The sequence below is a fragment of the Fomitiporia mediterranea genome, assembly GCF_000271605.1.
Source record: "Fomitiporia mediterranea MF3/22 unplaced genomic scaffold FOMMEscaffold_7, whole genome shotgun sequence".
NCBI classification, from domain to species: Eukaryota; Fungi; Basidiomycota; class Agaricomycetes; order Hymenochaetales; family Hymenochaetaceae; genus Fomitiporia; species Fomitiporia mediterranea.
The window spans coordinates 1,632,040-1,652,763 of record NW_006760392.1 but is presented as its reverse complement, the minus strand read 5'-3'; the positions used below and the strand labels follow the sequence as shown (position 1 = coordinate 1,652,763).

General features: G+C 48.6%; 8 protein-coding genes across 8 annotated transcripts; 3 read left to right on the top strand and 5 right to left on the bottom strand.

Moving 5' to 3' along the window:
• Nucleotides 1-347: 347 nt before the first annotated feature.
• On the bottom strand, nucleotides 348-662 carry FOMMEDRAFT_87798 (uncharacterized protein; the record flags this gene model as incomplete). Its single annotated transcript, XM_007267453.1, has 2 exons — nucleotides 348-446; nucleotides 504-662. Coding segments are annotated over 2 exons (258 nt in total), but the record flags the coding sequence as incomplete, so codon positions are not given.
• Nucleotides 663-699: 37 nt separating this feature from the next.
• FOMMEDRAFT_87670 (uncharacterized protein) lies at nucleotides 700-2,498 on the bottom strand (the record flags this gene model as incomplete). The annotated part of the gene is made up of 5 exons (XM_007267452.1): nucleotides 700-926; nucleotides 998-1,355; nucleotides 1,416-1,948; nucleotides 2,008-2,314; nucleotides 2,373-2,498. Coding segments are annotated over 5 exons (1,551 nt in total), but the record flags the coding sequence as incomplete, so codon positions are not given.
• Nucleotides 2,499-3,101: 603 nt separating this feature from the next.
• Nucleotides 3,102-4,221, bottom strand: FOMMEDRAFT_109249 (ubiquitin-conjugating enzyme E2). Its single transcript, XM_007267451.1, has 8 exons — nucleotides 4,087-4,221; nucleotides 4,009-4,036; nucleotides 3,933-3,953; nucleotides 3,808-3,876; nucleotides 3,591-3,731; nucleotides 3,468-3,531; nucleotides 3,359-3,418; nucleotides 3,102-3,304 (listed from the first exon to the last, which is right to left on the bottom strand). Exons 1-8 carry the CDS (start codon nucleotides 4,182-4,184, stop codon nucleotides 3,249-3,251), a joined length of 537 nt encoding a protein of 178 aa, XP_007267513.1. The 5' UTR covers nucleotides 4,185-4,221; the 3' UTR covers nucleotides 3,102-3,248.
• Nucleotides 4,222-4,595: 374 nt separating this feature from the next.
• Nucleotides 4,596-9,375, top strand: FOMMEDRAFT_124323 (uncharacterized protein). The gene is made up of 8 exons (XM_007267450.1): nucleotides 4,596-4,903; nucleotides 4,957-5,133; nucleotides 5,187-5,250; nucleotides 5,304-5,864; nucleotides 5,929-6,356; nucleotides 6,425-8,116; nucleotides 8,171-8,826; nucleotides 8,887-9,375. The coding sequence occupies exons 1-8, from the start codon at nucleotides 4,630-4,632 to the stop codon at nucleotides 9,136-9,138; spliced, it is 4,104 nt and encodes a 1,367-aa protein (XP_007267512.1). The 5' UTR covers nucleotides 4,596-4,629; the 3' UTR covers nucleotides 9,139-9,375.
• A 650-nt stretch (nucleotides 9,376-10,025) lies between these two features.
• Nucleotides 10,026-11,483, top strand: FOMMEDRAFT_29194 (uncharacterized protein; the record flags this gene model as incomplete). The annotated part of the gene is made up of 5 exons (XM_007267449.1): nucleotides 10,026-10,102; nucleotides 10,172-10,230; nucleotides 10,302-10,413; nucleotides 10,472-10,675; nucleotides 10,733-11,483. The coding sequence occupies 5 exons, from the start codon at nucleotides 10,026-10,028 to the stop codon at nucleotides 11,481-11,483; spliced, it is 1,203 nt and encodes a 400-aa protein (XP_007267511.1).
• Nucleotides 11,484-11,863: 380 nt separating this feature from the next.
• On the bottom strand, nucleotides 11,864-14,909 carry FOMMEDRAFT_20877 (WD40 repeat-like protein; the record flags this gene model as incomplete). Its single annotated transcript, XM_007267448.1, has 9 exons — nucleotides 11,864-12,317; nucleotides 12,379-12,486; nucleotides 12,544-13,061; nucleotides 13,118-13,237; nucleotides 13,291-13,968; nucleotides 14,029-14,227; nucleotides 14,291-14,436; nucleotides 14,498-14,601; nucleotides 14,667-14,909. 9 exons carry the CDS (start codon nucleotides 14,907-14,909, stop codon nucleotides 12,052-12,054), a joined length of 2,382 nt encoding a protein of 793 aa, XP_007267510.1. The 3' UTR covers nucleotides 11,864-12,051.
• Nucleotides 14,910-15,610: 701 nt separating this feature from the next.
• FOMMEDRAFT_157288 (translation machinery associated TMA7) lies at nucleotides 15,611-16,050 on the bottom strand (the record flags this gene model as incomplete). Its single annotated transcript, XM_007267447.1, has 5 exons — nucleotides 15,611-15,626; nucleotides 15,689-15,716; nucleotides 15,776-15,784; nucleotides 15,850-15,949; nucleotides 16,012-16,050. The coding sequence occupies 5 exons, from the start codon at nucleotides 16,048-16,050 to the stop codon at nucleotides 15,611-15,613; spliced, it is 192 nt and encodes a 63-aa protein (XP_007267509.1).
• A 110-nt stretch (nucleotides 16,051-16,160) lies between these two features.
• FOMMEDRAFT_157287 (uncharacterized protein) lies at nucleotides 16,161-19,692 on the top strand (the record flags this gene model as incomplete). Its single annotated transcript, XM_007267446.1, has 11 exons — nucleotides 16,161-16,331; nucleotides 16,396-16,649; nucleotides 16,702-17,011; nucleotides 17,070-17,303; nucleotides 17,368-17,710; nucleotides 17,763-17,863; nucleotides 17,937-18,310; nucleotides 18,360-18,443; nucleotides 18,505-18,714; nucleotides 18,775-18,967; nucleotides 19,021-19,692. The coding sequence occupies 11 exons, from the start codon at nucleotides 16,161-16,163 to the stop codon at nucleotides 19,690-19,692; spliced, it is 2,946 nt and encodes a 981-aa protein (XP_007267508.1).
• Between the last annotated feature and the right edge of the window lie 1,032 nt (nucleotides 19,693-20,724).

Genomic DNA, 20,724 nt, shown 5'->3' with positions numbered 1-20,724 from the left:
GAGAACTGCGTACAAGACCCCCGTCAGTTACATGGGAAACAATAAAAAACTCTGAAGCTGACCTTGTCAGCATTCATCGTAGCCGAAGTGACGATCAACTTTAGATCTCTCCGTCGTGATAGAACTGGACGAATACCAAACAAACGTTAGCAAACTGCAACAGGAAAAAAAGAAATAAACTGCGCTAACTTTTACGAAGAAGACCCATCAAAACGTCCGTACTCAGTGATCGTTCATGGGCCTCATCAAGGATGATGACGCTGTAGCGGTCAAGATCACCTTCATTGAGAGACTCGCGCAATAAAACACCATCCGTCATATCTGAAGAAAAGCTGTCAGCTCCTACCTCAACATAGACAACAAAAATGCGTACATTTAATGGCAGTTTCGCTTGAGGTACAGTCCTCGAAACGAATCGCGTAACCGACTTTTCCACCGAGTTTGCACTGGAAAAAAGGTAATGTTTATTACATGCCGTATTCAACTAAAGAAAAACAACCAACCTCCATCTCTTCGCTGACTCGCTTTGCGACAGACATAGCCGCAACACGACGAGGTTGCGTACAGCCAATGATACCCGAGGTACAATATCCATCTTCGTACAGGAACTGCGTCAACTGTGTCGTTTTACCCGAGCCAGTCTCACCAACGACAATAACAACTACGGGGCACGAATATTCAACATCCCAATACTCTTTACTAGTTAAAGCAAATATACATACCTTGGTTGTCACGAATCGTTCGTAGCAGCTCCTCTCGACAAGCAAACGCAGGTAAATATTCCCTTTGCTCCTTCAACGTCCTCGATCTCGCAAAAGACGAACTGGCCGTTCCAGCTTTAAGATGACTCGCAAACTTAGAATCGCCCTTATAATTCTCCTTCTCGCCAGTCTGTGCCTTTTCTTTTTCCTTTGCCTCCGCCTCAGCTGTATCCCCAAGAAAACAAGAACTTTGTGAATGTCTAAACCAGTGCGATATAGTCGGAAAGTAGACGTACCTTCTGCATCTGCTTCTTCATCACGAACGCCCATTATATTACCTAGACTCGTCCCACCGAGGTTTGCAAGCTTCGCCGCTGCCTTGGCACGTTCTGCTTGTTCACGTTTCTCCTTGACGAGTGCGCTTCCTTTTCTAGCGAAGACGGCGAGGTCTGAGGTTGGGTCACGAATTGGGTTGACAGGTTCTAGTTGCTTCGTAAAGACAGTGCGACCATCGAGGAACGGAGGCTTCAAGTCGTGTACCATAACGTGAACGGCCGATTCTGAGTCATCTTCGAAGTCGAGGTCGAGAGCTTTTCGTGTTGCGACACCAGACGTAACCATTCGATTTGTTTCCCATAGGTCATTGTCCGCATTCTGAAATAGACGTCAGTAAATTTAAATCAAATTGAAGTCTTGTAGAGGAGTAGTACATACGTATTGCGCCTGCTTCGCTGAAATTTTCTTCTTTGTCTGCTTATTAGCGATCTCCAACTGTTTAAGCTGCTCGAGGTCATCGTATGCTGAGAGCGGGTTATGTTCCTCATCGCCTGCGACCCCACCCTCTTCCGCTCCCATATACCAGTCCCGATCCAGTCGTACCTGCTCTTCCTCCCATTCATGGACATTCAAGTTTAACGCACCATCCTCCTCTGGGCTCTCCCCTCTAGCAATGCGTGGTGTAGGAGCATCCCAGCCTCTCGTGCGAGCGCTACCCCAGCCACCGCCCTCTCCATCTCGCCCAACTCGTGGTGTTGAATCCCATGCGGCGTTCGGGATGCGAACACTGGGCCCATCTTCTCTGCCAGAACCACGTTCGCTCCGCGGTGTCCAGCCGTTCCGCGCATCTCTGTTCCTGTTTCTATCACCACCCCGTCTTCCCCAGCCGTTATCCCTGTTTGAACGTCGCTGGAAGTCACCAAGCCCCTTAGGCGCGTCCCTTCTAGGCTCCTCGCGGACATTAAGACCCTCTGCGAGAAAGGCACTATAAGTACTTACTCAGCAAATTAGAAGCAAGTAAACAACTCACCTCGTTGCTTATCACGATTCCGTCTGAACTCATCCAAACGCTGTCGAGCAGTTTCTGAAAGTCCTCCAGGGTGCGAAGGCGTTTCTTCACCTCGGTGTCGCATGTTGTCTAATCGCCTCGCAGGCAATGCAGGTACCTTGAACACTGCCTCACTAGAGTCGCCGTTGGTTCTTGGACGTTTATTCCGTGCCTCGTTCTCAAGGGCTGCGGCAGCGCGCTTCTCCCTCGCAAGTATATCCAGACCTAGCATAGAAGTTCGAGGTGTTGGAGGCTCAATCGGCTTCGCCGGTGCTCGGAAAGTGTGTTTCTTGGTGCAATAAGTCAGAATACAACTATTCTTCACAATATTATTGATAAATACTCACTGCATCGTTGCGCATGAGACCACCTTGTATGACAGGTTCCGGCTCGAGCACATCGCTATCAATGACAGTAATGCCCGCAACAGGTTCTGGAACGTGTCCATTCGCCTCCTGCTTTGTATGTGACACAATCTCATCATGCAATTCCGCTAAGAAAGAGTCCTTGAACTTTCCAAAACCCTTTGCAGCTAGAACAGATTACATGAGTAAGCCGAATAGGAAGAGAAAGTATGAGGGAGGAGGGAACGCATACCCTGAATGAAGCCTTCGGACGAGTTGTTCTTTGCTATGTCAATGACTCGGCGAGCAAGGAGATCATTAGGATTTATGGTGTTCAGTGCACGCGAAAGCTTGATTGCGAGCTCGTGCACGAAGGCCTCGTGCTTTTCAGACTGAGTCGCAGGCGCCGCCATGGCAGATGAGGAGAGAGAAACGTCTACGTTGGAGCAGTGGTTCAGTGTTCTCAAATGTGGTTCGTGGCATAGCACGTGACTTCATATACCTACTTTCTGATTTTATTATTTTATTAGATAATGGGCATTGGACAAGAACAGTAAGTACGATATTAGCTAGCTAATAGCCTTGCAGACATGTAGGTGCCGTCTGATGAAGCAGATCATTATCTTCGCACAATTCAGCACGTACGTTCCTTTCATGTACTGTTCCATCCGGAACGAGGAAATATTTCAGCCTTTGAGCCGTACTACCACTGAAGTACCAGCGATAATGGAACGGATGAGCATTAGATTAATAGCGAAATGCAATGCGATATATCATGAGGTCATGCAGGATATGCGTGATATACATGAGCCCATAAACATGGGACAGGTGTCCAACAAAACAAAGATACAACAACGACGTATAGAGACAAACCCGAAATCATGCAGAATCAGAGCCAACTGGACGATAGTGCTTCATAAGCTGCACTTTGAACTCTGTTGGGAAAACATGAGAACAGGCGTCGAGGTACGATAATGCAGTGCTCTTACCAGTTTGATTACTCCACAGGTTCGCGGCCTCAGTGTTCAGTGGTGATGCGTTGTTAGGTTCTACCAAAATTGTGAGCAACGCGTTTGACGTCGACACGGATAGCCTTACCGCCCAGAAGAGATTGTAGGGAGAGCAAAATAGTATGTACGCTGTAGACAGCAGACCATTTGTCCTGACGATAAGGCGCGTTTAGTCAGTAAGTTGCTGCGATCAAACTCAAAGCCCGCTAACCTGGAGGATGTCCAGGCAGATGTTTCCATTTAGATCAACATTCGGGTGGTAGCACGGGGTGTCAAAGCGAATTGACGGCGCAACATATGGGTAATTAGGAGGGAACGAAATGGATATTTTGAACGTCAGGCCAGCGTATACCTGGAGAAAGTAGGACCGCACGTGATGTGGCACGTTAGCGCGTTAAGCAGCGTAAAAGTGAAGATAATGGGCTAACCGTGCCAGGAGCACCCTCAATCGTCCCTATCCACTCGAACAGATTCGCATCAGTTTTCGGAAAGGCCGACTGGAGAGAGTTGCATCAGTGAAATAGCCACGGCGGGCACACAGACTCGAACGTACAATCCCAGGTGAGGAAGACATCTGAAGGACGAGTACATTTAGCTTTCTGCAATAAAGAAGATATCACAAGGCGTACCATTAGAGTCATGAGTTCATTCCCGAGTCTGCAGTTCACGTTAGTACGAAATGGATGCCGCAGCGGAACGCAGCTTGCCTTTTGGTGACACTGCCTGCTCCTTCGCTCGGGGAGGGGCCAGCTGCAGTCTTGGTTGCGTTTCTAGGAGGAGCAAGCGGAGAGGATATCTGTTCCATTGCAAGAGGTGTCTGTCTGTGACTGTGTCTATGGAATCTAGACGGAGTTGGAGGACAAGAAAGAAACGCGGTGGTCGAAACTTGAGGGCCGCTGGTTGATGTTTTGTGACCCCGTGATTGGCACGTGGGCTGACCGCATCAATATCCTGGGAACTAAGTGCCTCTTTCCGCCTCCGCCAAAAGGGTCCTCTGCTGCGTGCGTGGACGCTAGAAGGTGCTTTGCTCGTCGTGGAGGACGATTAATATATGGTTTAATACGTGTGCAGGCTGTCTGAGTTAAGAATAGTGATATGAAATAATTTTGTCGGAGGAGTAAATACTAAAGGGCGATGACGTCCCGCGCAAGGCCGTCGGGGGACAACTCGCGTTAGGTCAGGTCAACCCAGGCTTTGACATCCTCCCATCTTGTACTCATACCCGCGCACACACTCGTCGCGCCCACCCCATGTCCTCCTTTTCTCCAACTCCATCAGAGCTCGCGCTCGTCAACAGCATCTTCGCCAAGGCCGATCCGCAAAAACTCGGGATTGTCACCGGCGACAAGGCAGTCGAAGCTTTCGCTGGCGCAAACCTACCGCCAAATGTCCTTGGCGAAATATGGGCTCTCGCCGACAAGGAAAACAACGGTTTCTTAACGCGAAAAGGCGTCGCCGTTGCGCTGAGACTGATTGGGCACGCTCAGAAAGGCGAGCAGCTCAATGAATCCTCACTCGAGAGGCGTACGCATGCTCCATCATGTCAACCGGCTGCCTGTAACTGACCACTCTCATAGCCGGTCCGCTGGCTCATATTGAGGGTCTTTCTTCAAGGCCTTCGTCAATACCTTCAAGTCCTCCTCCCAAGTCACCGCCAGCAAGGGGTGTTATTTATCCTCCTCTCACGCCCGAGGACAAGTCGAAGTTCTTACGCCTCTTCCTTGGCTGCGGACCTGTCAATGGTTTGCTTAACGGTGCGCATTTCTCTGTCCATCTTTCGCAAGTGGCCTTACCAAAGTATGTTCAGGGGATAAAGCAAGAGATGTCTTCGTCAAGTCGAAATTGCCTTTCGAGAAGCTGTCGCACATCTGGTACGTAGCGATTTCCGCGATTCGCTCGGTTTGAATTCTAATTCCGTAAATAGGTCTTTGGCAGATACTCAAGATCGGGGCATGCTGGATCAGACAGATTTTACAATTGCTATGTATTTCATTCAGGCGATCATGTCTGGTCAGCTCAGTAACCTCCCTGCGACGCTTCCACCTGGTTTGTATGAGCAGGCGGGTGGACGCGCACCCGCAGCTGTAACGTCGCATGGCACCGGAGGAAGTGTTTCCTCGATGAGTCCGTCTTTGTCTGGCGCTTTCCCTCCCCCAGCACCACTTGCTGTACAGACCACGGGCAGCGGTGCTCGGCGGCTCCAACCTCAGGCTACTGGCCAAGAATACAACCGATTTAGTATGGCAATTCCGCCTCAGCAGCAACAGCCTTCGGTACACTTCGCACAGAATTCTGTAACGGCTCTAGGAGCCAGTGCCTTTGGCGGTGCACAGCAGCCGTGGGATGTGACACCAGAGGAGAAAACACGCTTCGACCAATACTTTGACGGGCTGGATTCCCAGAAGCGCGGTTTCATTGAGGGAGACGTCGCGGTGCCTTTTATGCTACAATCAAAGCTCTCCGAGGACGTTCTTGCACAAGTCTGGTACGTATTGAATAGGTTCTATATATAGGTCACACTGGCTTGATACTGAAGAATTTTTGCACAGGGATCTCGCGGATTTAAACAATGATGGCCGACTAACACGCGACGGATTTGCAGTAGCCATGCATCTCATTCAAGGTAAACTGGCTGGAAAAGATATCCCCGCCGCCCTTCCACTATCACTCGTACCGCCCAGTATGCGAGCCCCACGCTTGTCAGGTGCTGCGCCTGCTCCTGCGCCAGCAGTCCCAGAACCGGTCCGCGATCTTTTGTGGGATGACTCTCCACCAGCATCTGCAACAGCACAACAACACACGATACCACCAGTCAATTCGCCTCCTATCACGCAGGCAACCCCAGTGCTTCATCCTCAAACGACTGGTCGCATTTCACAGCAGCCAACAGGTGCCATTGCCCATAGCCCTCCAGTCGCTCCAGCCATTCCCGCGCGTCCAACCGATCCATTCGGTGCGTCGCCGTTCACCTCTCCTGGTACGTGGTTTACTCCATGAATTAACTGAGCCTGATTCTTTATACTGACTTGGCCCTGTTCAAATAAGCACATCGAGATTTGTTGAGCGATGATGAAGCCACCACATCTGCAGCTGTCCCAGACAATTCAGCAGAAATTGGTAACGTGCAAAATCAGATTAACTCCACGAATCGCTCGCTTGAGAGCACGAAAGCAGAAAGGCAAAACATAGAGACTACACTTGCAACCCAAGCAAGTCAACTTTCTGCGCTTCAAACTCAACTATCTTCTGCGAAGGCAGCTTATGAGACCGAAACGAAGCTTCTCGAGACGTTACGTGAACGCTTCGCCACACAAAGTGCAGATATTGCAAAGACCCGCGAGGAGCTCATTCGTGCAGAGAGCGATCTTAGTGCAATCCGAGTTGAAAAGGCAGAGGTTGAAGGTTCGGTACTTCGCGACAAAGAAGAGGTACGGGAACTACAGCGTCGCATGAAAGAGGTCGGCGAGGAAACCGAACATACAAAAGCCGCGATAGAGAAGGCGAAGAAAGAAACAAAGCACCAGAAAGGCCTGCTCGCTATTGCGAAGAAGCAACTTGCTACTCGGGAAGCTGAAAGGGCCAAAGCTGTGAAGGAACTTGAGGAGTCTGAGCGCGAGACTAATGAGACTCAGCAGGGATTGGAGGCGACTGAGGCTGAACTTGCTAAAGAACCCGCGCCAATTCAGGCGAACGGCATCGCGTCGCCTTTGACTCATCCTGAACCGTTGAGGACAGACACACCATCATTTGCAGCAGCTCAACCACTCCCAGCTAGCCCTAGTATGTCTCCACCGCCTGCGGTCGGTTCGCCTTCCATGAAAACGAACAACCCGTTCGGACGTCTCGTGATGCAGTCAACGGGTTCTCGTCCTGCATCTCCATTTGCCGCGCCTGCATCAGACATCTTCTCTGTCCCGACTCCGCCCACGCAGACAGAGGCCTCACAATCCTCAGAGTCACCCTTCGCTCCCGTTGTAGCTTCCGAAAAACTTGAAGACGCGCCTCGTGCAGCATCACCACATGTAGTAGCTGCCGAACCATCGTCATCTACGTCGGCACCATCTGCGATAGATGATCCGTTTGGGCTATCGGAAGGAGGCAAGGAAAGCAGTGCAACATCTGTGGCAGAAAGCCCAGAGAAGCCTGTTTCTCCTGAGTCTAAAGTCAAGCCTGAAGCCGAGAGTTCTGAGCCTCAAGTATTGACCTCCCTAGGGATTGGTGAATCTGAAAGCACACCTAAGGTGCACGAGAGTTCCTCCTTGTCGGAGGCTATCAACGATGCTGCCAAGCAGTTCCCTGCTATTGAAACGCAAATTCCGGGAGGCTTGCCTGTACCCGATGATGCCGCCGCTGGCCATACCGACCTCAACTCGCAGTTGCTAGAGAAGGAGGAGGGGAGTGACAGTGACAGCGATAGCGATAATGATGGTGACTTCCATGACGCTAAGGAAGCACGTACGTCTATAGGCAGCCCTGTCGACTCACCGGCGAAGGTCAGTGCCATCGGAGCTGTGGCTGATGCCGCCCATTCTGCACCTGTTGCAAACTCGAGTGCGTTTGAAGACGCCTTCGGACTGAAAGAAAGTGAACCAAAGGCTGAACCAACAACGAATGGGCTACCCGCGAGTAAAGACTCTATCGCCGACTTATTCTTCTCCCCATCTACGGCAACGTACGAGACTCCAGCTAATGGCAAAGTACCCGAGAGGAGTTCACCTTTTGACAACGTACAAAATGGTCAGCTTTTTCCAACTGTGTATGATCAAAGGGTTCCTACTGAACATGATCTAGCTACTTCTGGCGTGAATGCCTTCGATGAAGCCATGGGCAAGATATCGGCGCCAAGCAGTTCCACGGCACCGCAATTCAAGCTTGACTCTGCCTTCGATGACAATTTTGACTTCACGGCAGCGAAGGCCGAGCTTGATCCTTCGGCATCATCGTTCCCTTCTGCCCCAGTCGTGAACGGCTCTTCGCAAGGGCCAGTAAAGACGCCTTCTATGGACCTTGGTTCAGCGTTTGTTCCAGCTTCGTCGGCCCAGGACACGGTCGCGAAGGCACAAGAAGAGAGTAAACCGGCCTTCTCTTTCGATGATGCATTTGGTTCCGTCGGTCCTTCGCAAGTAGCGTCGCAGCCGTCAGCAGGCGACCACGGAATTTCGTTCGAGGATACCTTCGGTGGCGGCAGCGACAAGGCCTTGGCCCTGGACTTCAATGCCCCTCAGGCAGCCTCTCCAACCGTCATGACGGAGCCTCGGCAAGCCGAACCGGAGACGACACCGTTCCCGGTTCAATCGCCCCCGACGTCACCAAAGGCTGCACCGACGCAAGCATCACCGTCGACCGTCCGGTCTGCGACCCCTCCGCCACGGAGATCAACGGGTTCATCAACGGAAGGTCCTCCGTCCGTGAAGCCACCACCGCAACATCGTCATTCCAAACTTAGCGTACGTTCTCGCTACTAGTCTGAGAGTCCTTACTAATATGTTGATATGACCTGCTAATAGATCCGATTGCCTTTCGGACGCAAAGACAAGAAGAAAGCTAAGCATAACCCTCCGCCAATGCCACCGCCGCAACATTTAACGACCGTAGCCGAACCCGCCGGAGGATCCCACACGCCAGCGGTTGAAGATGACGTCGAGCCCGTGAAGCAGCTATGTGGTATGGGTTTCAGCCGGGTTCAAGCGGTAACTGCGCTTGAAAAACATGGGTATGATGTCCAACGGGCCCTGAATAGTCTACTCGGCAGCGCTTAAAGAAGGCAACTGCCTAACTTCTCTGCCATGCAGTGCCCACGTTTTCTTTCCTTTGTCTTTAATTGCTTAATGAATACCGTTCCTGTATACTTTGTCTTTTACTTGCCGGAACCGACCGCTTACCGCCCTCCTTTCTTTCTCCACATCCGCTCTTCTATGGAATCCACACCAGTCCACCACACGCTCGTTCCAATAAATGTCGTATGCCTTTTTACCTAGTTCCTTCCTTATCTGGTTTTCTTTGCCCTCTCTCTTGCCTATATTTAACTTCGAGTTCCCTATATAGTACAACGGACTGGATGCATAATGGGAATGAACGGAGGAGAAATACAAAGCTGGCTCTTGCTGTCTTGTTTTTCCTGCTATTTTGCTGCTGGACAAATGTGGTCAAAGTGATGCCAACTGTTTATGAGGCACTAGTATTAGCACTGGTGATGTCGGGTCAATGAACACCCCACACGGAACAAAACAATATGAGTGGTTTATCAACTGAGACATTTTGCCATTGTCTCTTGTCAGATTCCACTCTGTGCGCAATAAGGGACGATAGCGCTAGTACTAGTACGAGTAGGATTGCTGTCCACCACCACTATTGGTCGTCGAGTCATCAGACACAGAAAAATTTCATACTCAGATGAACGGCCATCTGCCACCTCCGCCACAAATTGATGGCCCTCCCGCATGAGCAAAAAAAATCATTACAAGCCAATTACAAGCAATGCATATAAAGTGACTTCACTCGACGCCCATTGTCATCGTCAGTGCTACTACGACACTTCTAGTTGTGCAGTGCATATATATACACCGATACCGTCGGGGGACAGTGACGCGCCTCGCTTTGCCATTGACAACTACGACAGCTAACTAACTGTACACTCGCAATTTTTATGGTCGAAACACCACCTTCTTTCGATCTCGTTGTTGTTGGCGCCGGTGGCGGGCCGAGCGAGGCCAACCTTTCCGGGTATGTGCTAGTTGTGTTTGGGGTATGGCGGTCTTGTTGCATGTGTTGATCGGTGATGGGTGGCAACAGCTACTTACTCAAGACACACGAGAAATCTTGGTCCGACGGCATTGTCGGCATTGAAGCGGGTACGTAAGGTTCTCCGCTCTATTACTGTACTATGTGTGGATATGTCTTATTTTCAACGTACTGTGTGTAGGCAGTGGGCTCGGTGCTCTGAGGAGAATTCTTCAAGAAAACCCCAAGTTGTTTTCGTCATCTGCCGATGGAGAGTCAGGACTTGATGCCGGGCAAGTTTACTCTGCTCTCAGGTGTTTTACCATTTTTTTTAATTGCAAAAACAAGGAAGGTTCACTAAAATATGTTTAGGACGTATCTCATATCCCATGCCCACTTGGACCATGTTATGAGCCTCATCTTACTCGCGGGAAGCATGGACGGGAAACGGAAGAGCGTTCGAGGATCTCGAAAATGCCTCGAAGACATCGACACAATATTCAACCCTCATAGAATATGGCCGAATCTTGCTTCCTGGGATGCAGATGATGCGGAGCATCTGTACCTCTACGATCCGTACGTTTCTGAATTACATTAAAGTCTAGTCAATACCGTTCCTGACGTTGCATCTAGATTGCCCGACAATACGGACGCATATACTCCTCTACATGGCGATCTCTCAGTCCGAATGTTCCCTATAAACCACGGAGTCGGATGCGAGGAATATTTCTCCTCCGCTTTCTTTATTAGACATGATATTAGTTCCCGCGAGTTTCTCTTCTTCGGAGACGTCGAGCCTGATATTCTCTCATCACAACCGCGAACAAAAGACGTCTGGCTCGCGGCAGCACCAAAAATCGTCTCCGGATTACTCGATACGATATTTATTGAATGCTCCTGGCCTGCAGGTAGACCCGACGAGAGGCTGTACGGGCATCTTTCTCCAGAACACCTCGTCAAGGAGCTGGAGACTCTTGCGACTGCAATCATTTCATTCCGAAATAAAGTAGGAAACGCTCATACGGGACCAAACGCTCCCATCAATTCGTCAAGCAGAAAACGCGCTTCAAGCGATGCATCCCCGGAACGCAAGCGTTCTAAGCATTCACAAACTGCTTCGAATGGGACAGGAACGGTGTTGCACGGCTCTCTCGAGGGGATAACAATATACATCATCCACTGCAAGGAGGACATGGAAGGGAAATTCGCCGGCCGTCCTATGCATTCTGTGATATCAGAGCACGTACGCAGTCTGGTAGAAGAGAAGGGCCTTGGTGCTACGATCCTTGCAGCAGCGCAAGGTGACCTTATTCGTATGTATTCTGTCCACGTTCTGCGAGTTATGTGGGTGACTGACAATCGACAACATCGCGCAGAAATATAAGATTTCGTTTTGATTTTATTTCTCCGAACATACCATTGGGTTTTTATCTTTCTCTTCTCCGGGCATTTCATTCGTTAGATACCACAGCATTGTATCATTAGCAACCTGTAGCCAATACACATCGTGCATGAGCTGATTCAACCAATCTCAATTATAACGAAAATAAAAATAAAATGACCCACCTCTCAAACAAACTAAGCAAAGTGCACAGTTTATTTTCTCACTTATACCGACACATACTGCATGACTGCGTGTGTATCAAACATGAAACAGGATATATCTATAAAGACTGAAAGTAAATGCATTTGTTGTTTTGGCATGCTAACCGCCAATCACACTGTTTGCTAAGTTGACCTCCAAAGCGATATTAATTAGTGCGGGGGGGATCGATATCAGAAGAAGAAACAGAACAGGAAAAAAAAAGATCATGACAAAGGGCGAGGAAGGACGGAAAAAAAATAAAAGAGGTGGTATTGTGCGATAAATAAAGCACAAAGAATGAGGAACAACAGAAACGGAAATCATATACGACGTGAGCATAGAAGGGAAGATGGTATTTTGTTTATCATTACGATGATGCATGAAGCTTGACAACGCCGTCTGCACCAGCACTTGCCATGAATGGCAACGAAGGGTGGAATTCAACGGCAAGTACACCCTCCTGGGCCTTTTCGCGGTGATTCGAAATTTCTTGGATACATGCATGGGCACCAAGGAGGTCCCAGAAGCGGACGGAACAGTCATGGCCACCTGAAACCAGCGAGAAGCCAGCGGCATCAATGGACAACGAAGTGACTGCGTCGAGGTGTGCTGCCATTGAGTGTGTACATTGGCCTGTAGGATTAATATAATCGTTAGCTGTTGTTAATGGTCAGAACCGTGCCTCGATACGGACCGGTAACAATGTCCCATATTCTGATATGCTTGTCTTCATGTGCAGTGACAAGTAGGGGCATCGTTGGATGCGATGCGATGCTATTAATTTGAGAGCTCTCTGCGCCTTCTGTAACAACAGTCATCAAATAAAGCTCCCGTTTCACATACAGAACTTAAAACAAACCCGGACTGGGCTCGCCTTGTAAGAGAAGCAGTTGCTTGCCGGTATCAACATCAAATATTTTCGCGGTAGCGTTTTGATACCCAACGGCAATTTTCTTCAAGTCCGACTTGATGGCCTCAAGACAAGTCGCGCCTGGAGTCTCTGTTGGCTCGTCTTCCTCACTGTCAAGCCCATTGTAACCCCAACTCAGCTTCAAAGCGCCTATGCCAGATGCGGCACCGACATCCCATACTTTCACGGTTCCCTCCGCTCCACAGCTGACAAGCACGCTCTCATCACGGAGCAGTGCGAGTCCCCATACGGAGTCAGTATGCCCAACAAGTTCGCCGCGGATCCGAGCTGGATCATGAGGGGCATAGGTTGTATGCGCTGCAGGAGGCAATGCCCACACGCGTATTGAAGAATCCAATGATGCAGAATACAAAAGGCGTTTTTGAGGAGAATGTACAAGTGCTGTAACCGGAGCGGTATGTCCACGCAAGGTTAATTGAGGCTCAACCTCGATGGTTCCGCGTGTTCTACATTAAGCGCGTGTTAGAACGCGTGTAGGCTAAAATGAAAGGGTAGAACCTACGCGGATGACGCTAAGCCGACTACGTCCATTCTCCAAATTTTTACTGTGTAATCGTCCCCACCAGTCGCGAGGCACATCTCGGTCGGGTGGAAAGACAGTGCTCTTACAGCATCAAGATGACTTTTGCACATAGATTAGTTTCCCAAAATAGGTCTCAAACACATGAAACTGACTTTCGCAGAGTACGTCGGGGCCGCCAGACTTTCCCGTCATCATCACTGGCTGCTGAGGTAGTATCCTCATCATCCATCTCTACATCCTCTTTATCATCGTCGTCTTCGTCTTTTCCCGACGTATCCCATGCGGAGACACCAGATCCGTGGCTGTCCTGCGGGGAGAATCTTTCTGAGCGTGCCCGTTCTAAACGCTCTTTGAATTCCCTATCCGGACGGAAAATTGCGGTAGGTATTTGCGAATCTACTCCCTCAGATTTATCGAGGCCTTCCCTGTTAGCCTGCTGTCCTGGTAACTGGAGCGAATGCACTTGATCCATGGGCTGTTGTTGCATCTGTTGTTGCTGGAAGCCGTTGCCTTGAGGTCCATTTTGTTGTTGAGGCTGCTGCAGAGGGATATTTGACCCAGTGTTCATCCCATTATCCCTTTCGAGCACCGAGCCCTGATTGTTGGATCCCGATTGACTCGCCACTGGCCCACCCATCATACCATTCAAAACGGGGAAATCTTTGCCAGTTTCAGGTAACACTTTCCTTGGCCTTCCATTGAAGGCCATTTCGTTCAGTGCAGGGACGTTCGGAAGAGTCAAAGGCATCGTCTGGTTGCTAAGAAGAGGTCGTTGAGGTAGAGGATTCATGGCCTGAGGGGATGTCAAATAAGATATCTCCTGTAGGCATCTAAAGACAATCCATTATTAGTAGATATTCGAAGAATACACAGACAGATTAGTAGCGTACTGTTTAAGATAATCTCTACTCCGTGCCCGGCTCTTAGGGTCTCTGCCTGGAGGTGGTTTCCCCAAAGCAGCTGCGTTTGGTGCACCCGACCAATTAGAGCCACCCCAGGTGTTGGCTTTGTTCGGGTTAGACGCGCCAATTCCGTTCGGGAGACTTGGCCCTCCTATCGACATACGGTTCTCAGAGGGTAGGGGCACATCTGAGACGAGAAGTTCATTGTTCATAAGACGGGGGATGAATTGCATGCGACAGAAAGGCGCACCTTCGCTACGTGGAGAGCTACCACTGCTGCCCTCCTTGTGGCTGCCAGTTTCATCCTTAGTCGATGCCGGGTTGGACTGGTTCTGAAGTGCAGCGACCTTAGATGGCACAGGTGCCTGGCTTGCTGGTTGATTGAGCTGCTTTGCGCTGGAAAACAACAATTTGAGTTGGGGGAGTAAAGAAAGCCGACGACTCAGAACGCGCGTACCGCTCCATACGCAGCGCGAATTCAAGCATTTTAATGCGTCGCAATAGGTCAATGCGAGTGTTCTCAAAGGAACGCCGTTCCCCTTCGAGGAGCGCGATACGCGCCTGCAAACGTCACCGCGTCAGAGAAGTTGCTCGTGAAAGAGAAAACGAAAACAACACAAACGCACCCGCATTTCTGCACGCTCAATCTCCCATTCGTTCCGTTCGCGTTCGTATCTTCGCCATTCTGACTGTAAGAAATGGAGGATGTTTGATAGGTTTAGGTCCTGGCCATTGAGTGGTGGGGGAGGCGGGGGAGCCTGGTTGGGCTGCTGTTGTTGTTGTTGCTGCTGTCCTTGCTGCTGTTGGCCCTGCTGCTGCTGAAATTGCTGGCCGCCCTGGCCATGAAGGCCGGCGAGGTTGCTCAACATTTGCGAGTATCGGCCGATGAAATCGTTGGGAATGACGGTGCCGTGTCTGTTGGACGGACTGGAGTGTCGAAATCCTGCGTGGGAACCACCAAACATACGCGGCACAAGTGATGACGCGAACAGAGAACCAATTCAGTCAGACTGCCCCTCTCTAACACAGATCAAGTCCCCTCTTCCTTTGCAGCAGCAGCAGCAAGATGGGCAAAGTGGTGATAGACAGAACGTGATTTGATGGCAGTAGAAAATCTCTTCTTTTTGCAGCGAAATCTCCGTTTCATTCCTAAAGCCGTCGCTTCAATGCTAACAGGTCCCTGAATTTCTACGTACTCCCGCGGTGTGAGGTGTACACGATACAACAACATTCTCCATCAAACACTTTATTCCCGCGATTATTTTTCTAGTTTATCCTTCTTGACGATTGCAAAGTGTATCTTTGTTCATCCCTTTGCAGGACAACTGGGGGATGATCATTGATTTTTTGTTGCTCTATTTCCCCATAAATGCATCACCAATTGTGTCTGTGCAGTTCCGAGAGCGGACTGATAACGAATCGGGTTGTCGGGGCAAGACAATGCTGTAATCCGGTATGATGAACCTTCACGGCTGAATGCATAGATGCAATAGATGCAAAGTACACGGTCATTACACGATAGTGCCCAAAGCAGAGAAATATGAATGCAATGTCCTTTTAACCAAGAAGCTCATTTCTTTCCAGACCTGTAAGTGCCAAAATGTTAATCATAGTGAAAGAATATCTTTGCATGCAAGGAGAAGCTTACTTCTTAATGCCACCTCCAGGAGCGCCACCTAAAATCAATTTAAGAAAATGCTTTGCAGTCGGGTAGTGTACAACACTTGATACTTACCCTTCGCAGCTGTAAACATAAATTTAATGTCGTAAGCTCGTCTGCATTTTGAACTGTCTGTGGTGGGTACATACCCTTTGCTCTTGCATCTGCCAGCGCAGCAGCTTCAGCTTTCTTCCTCTCTTTGAAAGCCTTGTCGTCTTCGTCCTCGTCTTTCTGTGCCTTTTTGGCCGTCTGTAAATGACGTGGTATCAGACGTGCAGGGCATCGAGTGGGCATTAATTGAGTATAAATACCTTGAGAGGCTTTAACTTTCCGCCTTGTCTACCAGACATCGTGGATGTTGTTCACCAGTGGTGCTTCGGTTATCCTTTATACTTCCTACAACGCCATTCCAAAACGGGTGCGTCGATCTCTGGGAACTTAATCTTGAACCTGAACTGTCATGAACACGGTCCATCTACGGTTCTTGGCTCTGCTGTCTGCCGTTCTAATATTCGTAATCACATTTCACTGTGCTGTAGCTACCGGATTTTCTTCGAATATAGCCCAAGTTTCCCTCAAAATGGATTCTGACTTGGACCAATGGCAACTCATACCTCCTAGAAATTGGGACGTAAGTATGCGTTTATTAAAGCTTCATAGCTATTACACGGAACATCATAATACCGCCAAATTAGACCCTCGGGCCATTTCCTATTCATGCAAGAGAACAGCATATTATATCTCCAGGATTTCCTTTGAGCTGTGAGGATCATACTCGAGCCACGATTCCTATAGAGGTCAATACTGATGAGACTTCAGTATCAGCTCCGTATTCTCGCGATTTGGAGGAGACATGGCCATCGTCCTTGTCTGAAAGCGGAGAGGTATCCTGGAAGGCAGCTTTCTTGAATCCCAGGGGAGAACTCGCCGTGTCATTCCCTGATGTCAGGTCTCAAATTTGATATTACATTCCCATTGCTGGCATTGAATAAGTAATCCAGATGGGAGAAGATTAGAGCAACGGAGGGTTGGGCTGGACTGCAATTCCATTCAGTCCTTCGTGCACCGCTCACCTTCCTTCCACCTCGCACGAAAAATCCAAGACCATTGCAACCCAAGCTCCGGGTTGAGCTAACTCAAGGATCCTTCTTCACGATCCTGCCAAGGGAGGCAACGGGAGTTCACCCAGAATGGCACCCCGGAAACATATACGGTATGGCTCATGCTGCTCCAAATACCGTCGAGCTCCCTGGCGTATTAAATCCCGATAAGCCTACGACTTTTGATTTCTACATCAGTGGTGACTATGAGGTAAATGCTGCCTACTTTTTGGTGCCATTCCAGGGGTATCTATGAATATGCCTGTCAGATCCGGCTATTCGGAGATCCACGCAGCGCTTGTCAAGAAGTTCCGACGTTGAAAATAAACTTAGCCGTCACATTGGAAGAGAATCAACAGTTAATCGTCAGACAAGCAACGCACGATATAACCTGTGATTTTGTCGATGGATTCGCCTTCGGAGACGCGTTGGGCATTGGACTTCGCAGCATCGATGGATGGTGGACCGTTGATGATATTAAACTTCCGGAACAATTCCCGACAGTAAGCCTGGGCTTTCTCATGACGAGGATGATACAATTTCCTGACATTTGCCATTTCTCATCAGGGTCTATCGCTTAGTCTTCTGCACAAGCAAGTTATTGCACCATCGCAGACTCGTGTCGTCCCAATCTCTATCCAGCAAACTGAGGCATACAACGCAGGATTATTGTCTTTCGACCTTGTCTTGAAGGAACGTCATGAAGATAATGGAGCAGCTGAACCTCGAACTGTATCAATACCCATACGGATCAATTTACGACACCTAAAACAATGGGATACTTCAAATGTCCAACCTATTCGCGCGACATTTTTCTTTGCTGCTTCTCATCCGACATATATTCTCGCCAAGGCACCTACAAGCCCGAATTCTGATGGTCATTCTAGTTATCTTCCTCTCCTTGCACTTCGTTAGTCTCCATTCGCCTATCATTTTTTAATACTAGACTGAAGCGTCTACAGATGGCGCAGGTGTCGATATTATTTCGCAGCCATTATGGGCAGATGCCCTTCCTCGTCAAGAACACAGCTGGATTGTCATGCCGGTTGGGCGTACGGAATGGGTAAGCACATATACCATTTTGGCTTGATTTATCTCGGTTATTGAGCTCCGGCTCTCGTGTTTATTAACTGTAGGGTCTTGATTGGCATGGTCCGAGTGCGTCTGAAGCTTGGGCGACACTTTCGGCCCTCGGCAAAATACTACATAGCAAAACCGAGTGGAAGTCCTGGGCATTTCTACCAGATACACGTGCTGTCGTTATTGGCCACTCGAATGGCGGACAGGGTGCTTGGTACCTCGCAAGTCGCTTCCCAGATCGCACACATGCGGTTATCCCAGCGGCGGGTTACTTGAGTCCAGCCGCCTACGTCCCGCTCACTCCTTCGCACGGCGCACGATTTGCGGACCCTGCGCTGCGTTCTATACTAGAGAGTTCGTTCATGCCGGATGACAATGCTTTGTTCCTTGGGAATCTTGTAGACAATGTGCCTGTGCTTGCCGTACATGGGTAAGTGGAAATTCGTATCCGGAATCACAAGTGTTAACTGCGTGTTCAGGGGCAATGATACCAATGTTCCAACTTGGCATTCAAGAGAATACGTTTCTATTATGAAGTCGCTGGGGAATGCCTCTAATGTATCGTGAGTATAGAACATTGCTCACAAATTGCCCGTCTTATGCTATGTTTTGGGTAAACATTAGCTTCCATGTGGATGGAGGTCAGCAGCACTGGTACCCAGGCGTGTTCGAAAGCGATACAGTACTTTCTTTCCTGAAGAAAGTACTTGATCCTGATAACCAAAACGATAAAATAGTGAATGACGCTTCATACTTCACTTTGACTGTTGCCGATCCCGTTCGGTCTGGGAGTATGCATGGCTGCACAATTGACGAACTTATAATTCCTGGGCGGTAGGTATTCTCTGCTCGATCCGTGAAGTAATCAAATATTCTCATTTATTTTGATCGAAGGCTGGCACGCCTGCAAGTCGACACACATAGCGGCAATACGCACATTAGGACGACGAATGTGCGCAAGTTCTCCGTCGACTCTGGATCTCTTTGGTGTCGTAGTCCGGTTGTAGTGGATGGAAGTCATCTATCAATGGCCGCTCAGGAGAAGCAAAAACGAACGTTTACCATTGCAGAAGATAGGTCCTGGCGTGTAAGTACTGTGTCTTTCAGTCTTGCGATCGTAGTCTTTATTCGTGATTTCAGCAGGAAAGCCAGGACTCATCTTCCTCAACACCTGTTCCACCAGGAAGGTTGCAGAATATCTTTGATACATCAGGACCAATAACAATTGTCATCCCTTCAGACCCGCACTTCTATACGCGCATGCTGTCTGCAGCGTTGAGAATCTCTCATGCACTCGATGTCTACATCAAAATCGACAGCGAAATAATCACTGATACAGAAGCTCTTCATCGTCTCAATTCGAACTCGGAAGGAAACCCTAGGCACATGCAATACCATTTTCAAGGGAACATCGTAATTCTTGGTGGAAAGGAAAATGCTCTATCACGTAAACTCCTTCAAGTACCTCAGTCCGAACGACAAACAGAATTTGGGATCTCAGAAAGTGGAGAGTGGTTGTTCCGCAACCGAGTATTGCCTGACGCAGATAAGGATATTGGGATCCTCTTCACTCATCCGAATCATTTGAACCCTTATGGTGCGGCCGTTATACTGGCAGGCAGCTCTGACGACAATAGTGGAGGATCAGAAGGACTCGAACGTGTTTTGCGACTCCTCGTACCTCGTACAGGTATTGCAGCCCCCGATTGGATTATAGTTGGGAAGGAGGCGGATCAATTGGGGATTGGTGGAGTGCTTGGTGCTGGGTACGTTCGGCTCTTGCCTACTCCGCCATGTCGCTCACCTTTATAACTTGTGCAATTATTTGCATCGACAGCGTATGGAACACCTCATGGAAATGGAATGAGCCAATGTCGTACTTGACCTGGTAGTTATTGTAATGGAGATGCTCCGCGTTTTGCTATCCATATTGCTGTCAAGGGATGATGCTAAAGATATTTACATTCACTTTGAAATGCACTATGGAAATTATGCATTTGATTTTCCCAGAAACTTCGTGATATTTAATGCTGGCCCGTAACTTTTAAATAAGGAAAAGGGCTCAGTTCTATTCTCTATAGGTTCTGTACAGCTCTTTACAGGCGTCATACTTGCTGTACGATTTTCAAGTCCCAGACGTTTGCAATCTCGTTCTATATGCAAATGAATAAACAGGGGTGCATCAGATTATTGAACCTCGTTATGTATAATTAATTCTTCTTTAGTTTTCTCTAGCGGATAATGCACACGATTCCGATTTTAAAAAAACTTGAAACATAATTTATTTCGAGGGTATTATCTATTTTTGCAGTTTCCACGTCGTTATCACATACATTTAGAGCAATTGCTAGCTTGTTCTAATTTAAAATGAAGTTTGTCCTTAGTAACAGGCCTATGTTGACAAATTAGGACAACAATATAAAGTATATTTAGTCCAAACAAATAGGACCAAATTTAGAATCAACAGTTTCCAAAATAGGGGAAACAGATAGTATGCAGAACCCGTGTAAGTAGAGGAAGAGTGAAACCGAGACGACCACATTATTCCACCCTTCTAAGAGTAACTGATGGGCGGGAGCTGAGAAAGTTCGTTTGCTAATAAAAAGGTTTGGGTTTGCCTTGGCACGCTTCTGAATAAATGGAAGTTTTCATTTGTTGATTGGACTAAAAATGGACTTTCCTCTACACGACTACAGCAACCGTACAAGGTTTTGAAACAAATAGATGTCCTGAATAACGCTAGAAGTTGGATTTATCGAACGAGTCGATTACTTATCACCCTACAAATGTGTCAAGGTACTTGCGAATGGTGTACTTCGGTCTATACCCGTTCCCTCCACTGTC

Excerpts from the sequence above, each read along its gene's own strand:
- FOMMEDRAFT_124323 (XM_007267450.1), top strand. The coding sequence starts at position 4,630 with ATGTCCTCCTTTTCTCCAACTCCATCAGAGCTCGCGCTCGTCAACAGC. Across the intron at positions 5,134-5,186 it reads TGTCAATGGTTTGCTTAACG|GGGATAAAGCAAGAGATGTC; the intron begins GTGCGCATTTCT and ends AAGTATGTTCAG. Across the intron at positions 5,251-5,303 it reads GAGAAGCTGTCGCACATCTG|GTCTTTGGCAGATACTCAAG; the intron begins GTACGTAGCGAT and ends TTCCGTAAATAG.
- FOMMEDRAFT_109249 (XM_007267451.1), bottom strand. The coding sequence starts at position 4,184 with ATGGAACAGATATCCTCTCCGCTTGCTCCTCCTAGAAACGCAACCAAG. Across the intron at positions 4,037-4,086 it reads GCAGGCAGTGTCACCAAAAG|ACTCGGGAATGAACTCATGA; the intron begins GCAAGCTGCGTT and ends CGTGAACTGCAG. Across the intron at positions 3,305-3,358 it reads CCTGTGGAGTAATCAAACTG|AGTTCAAAGTGCAGCTTATG; the intron begins GTAAGAGCACTG and ends TTTTCCCAACAG.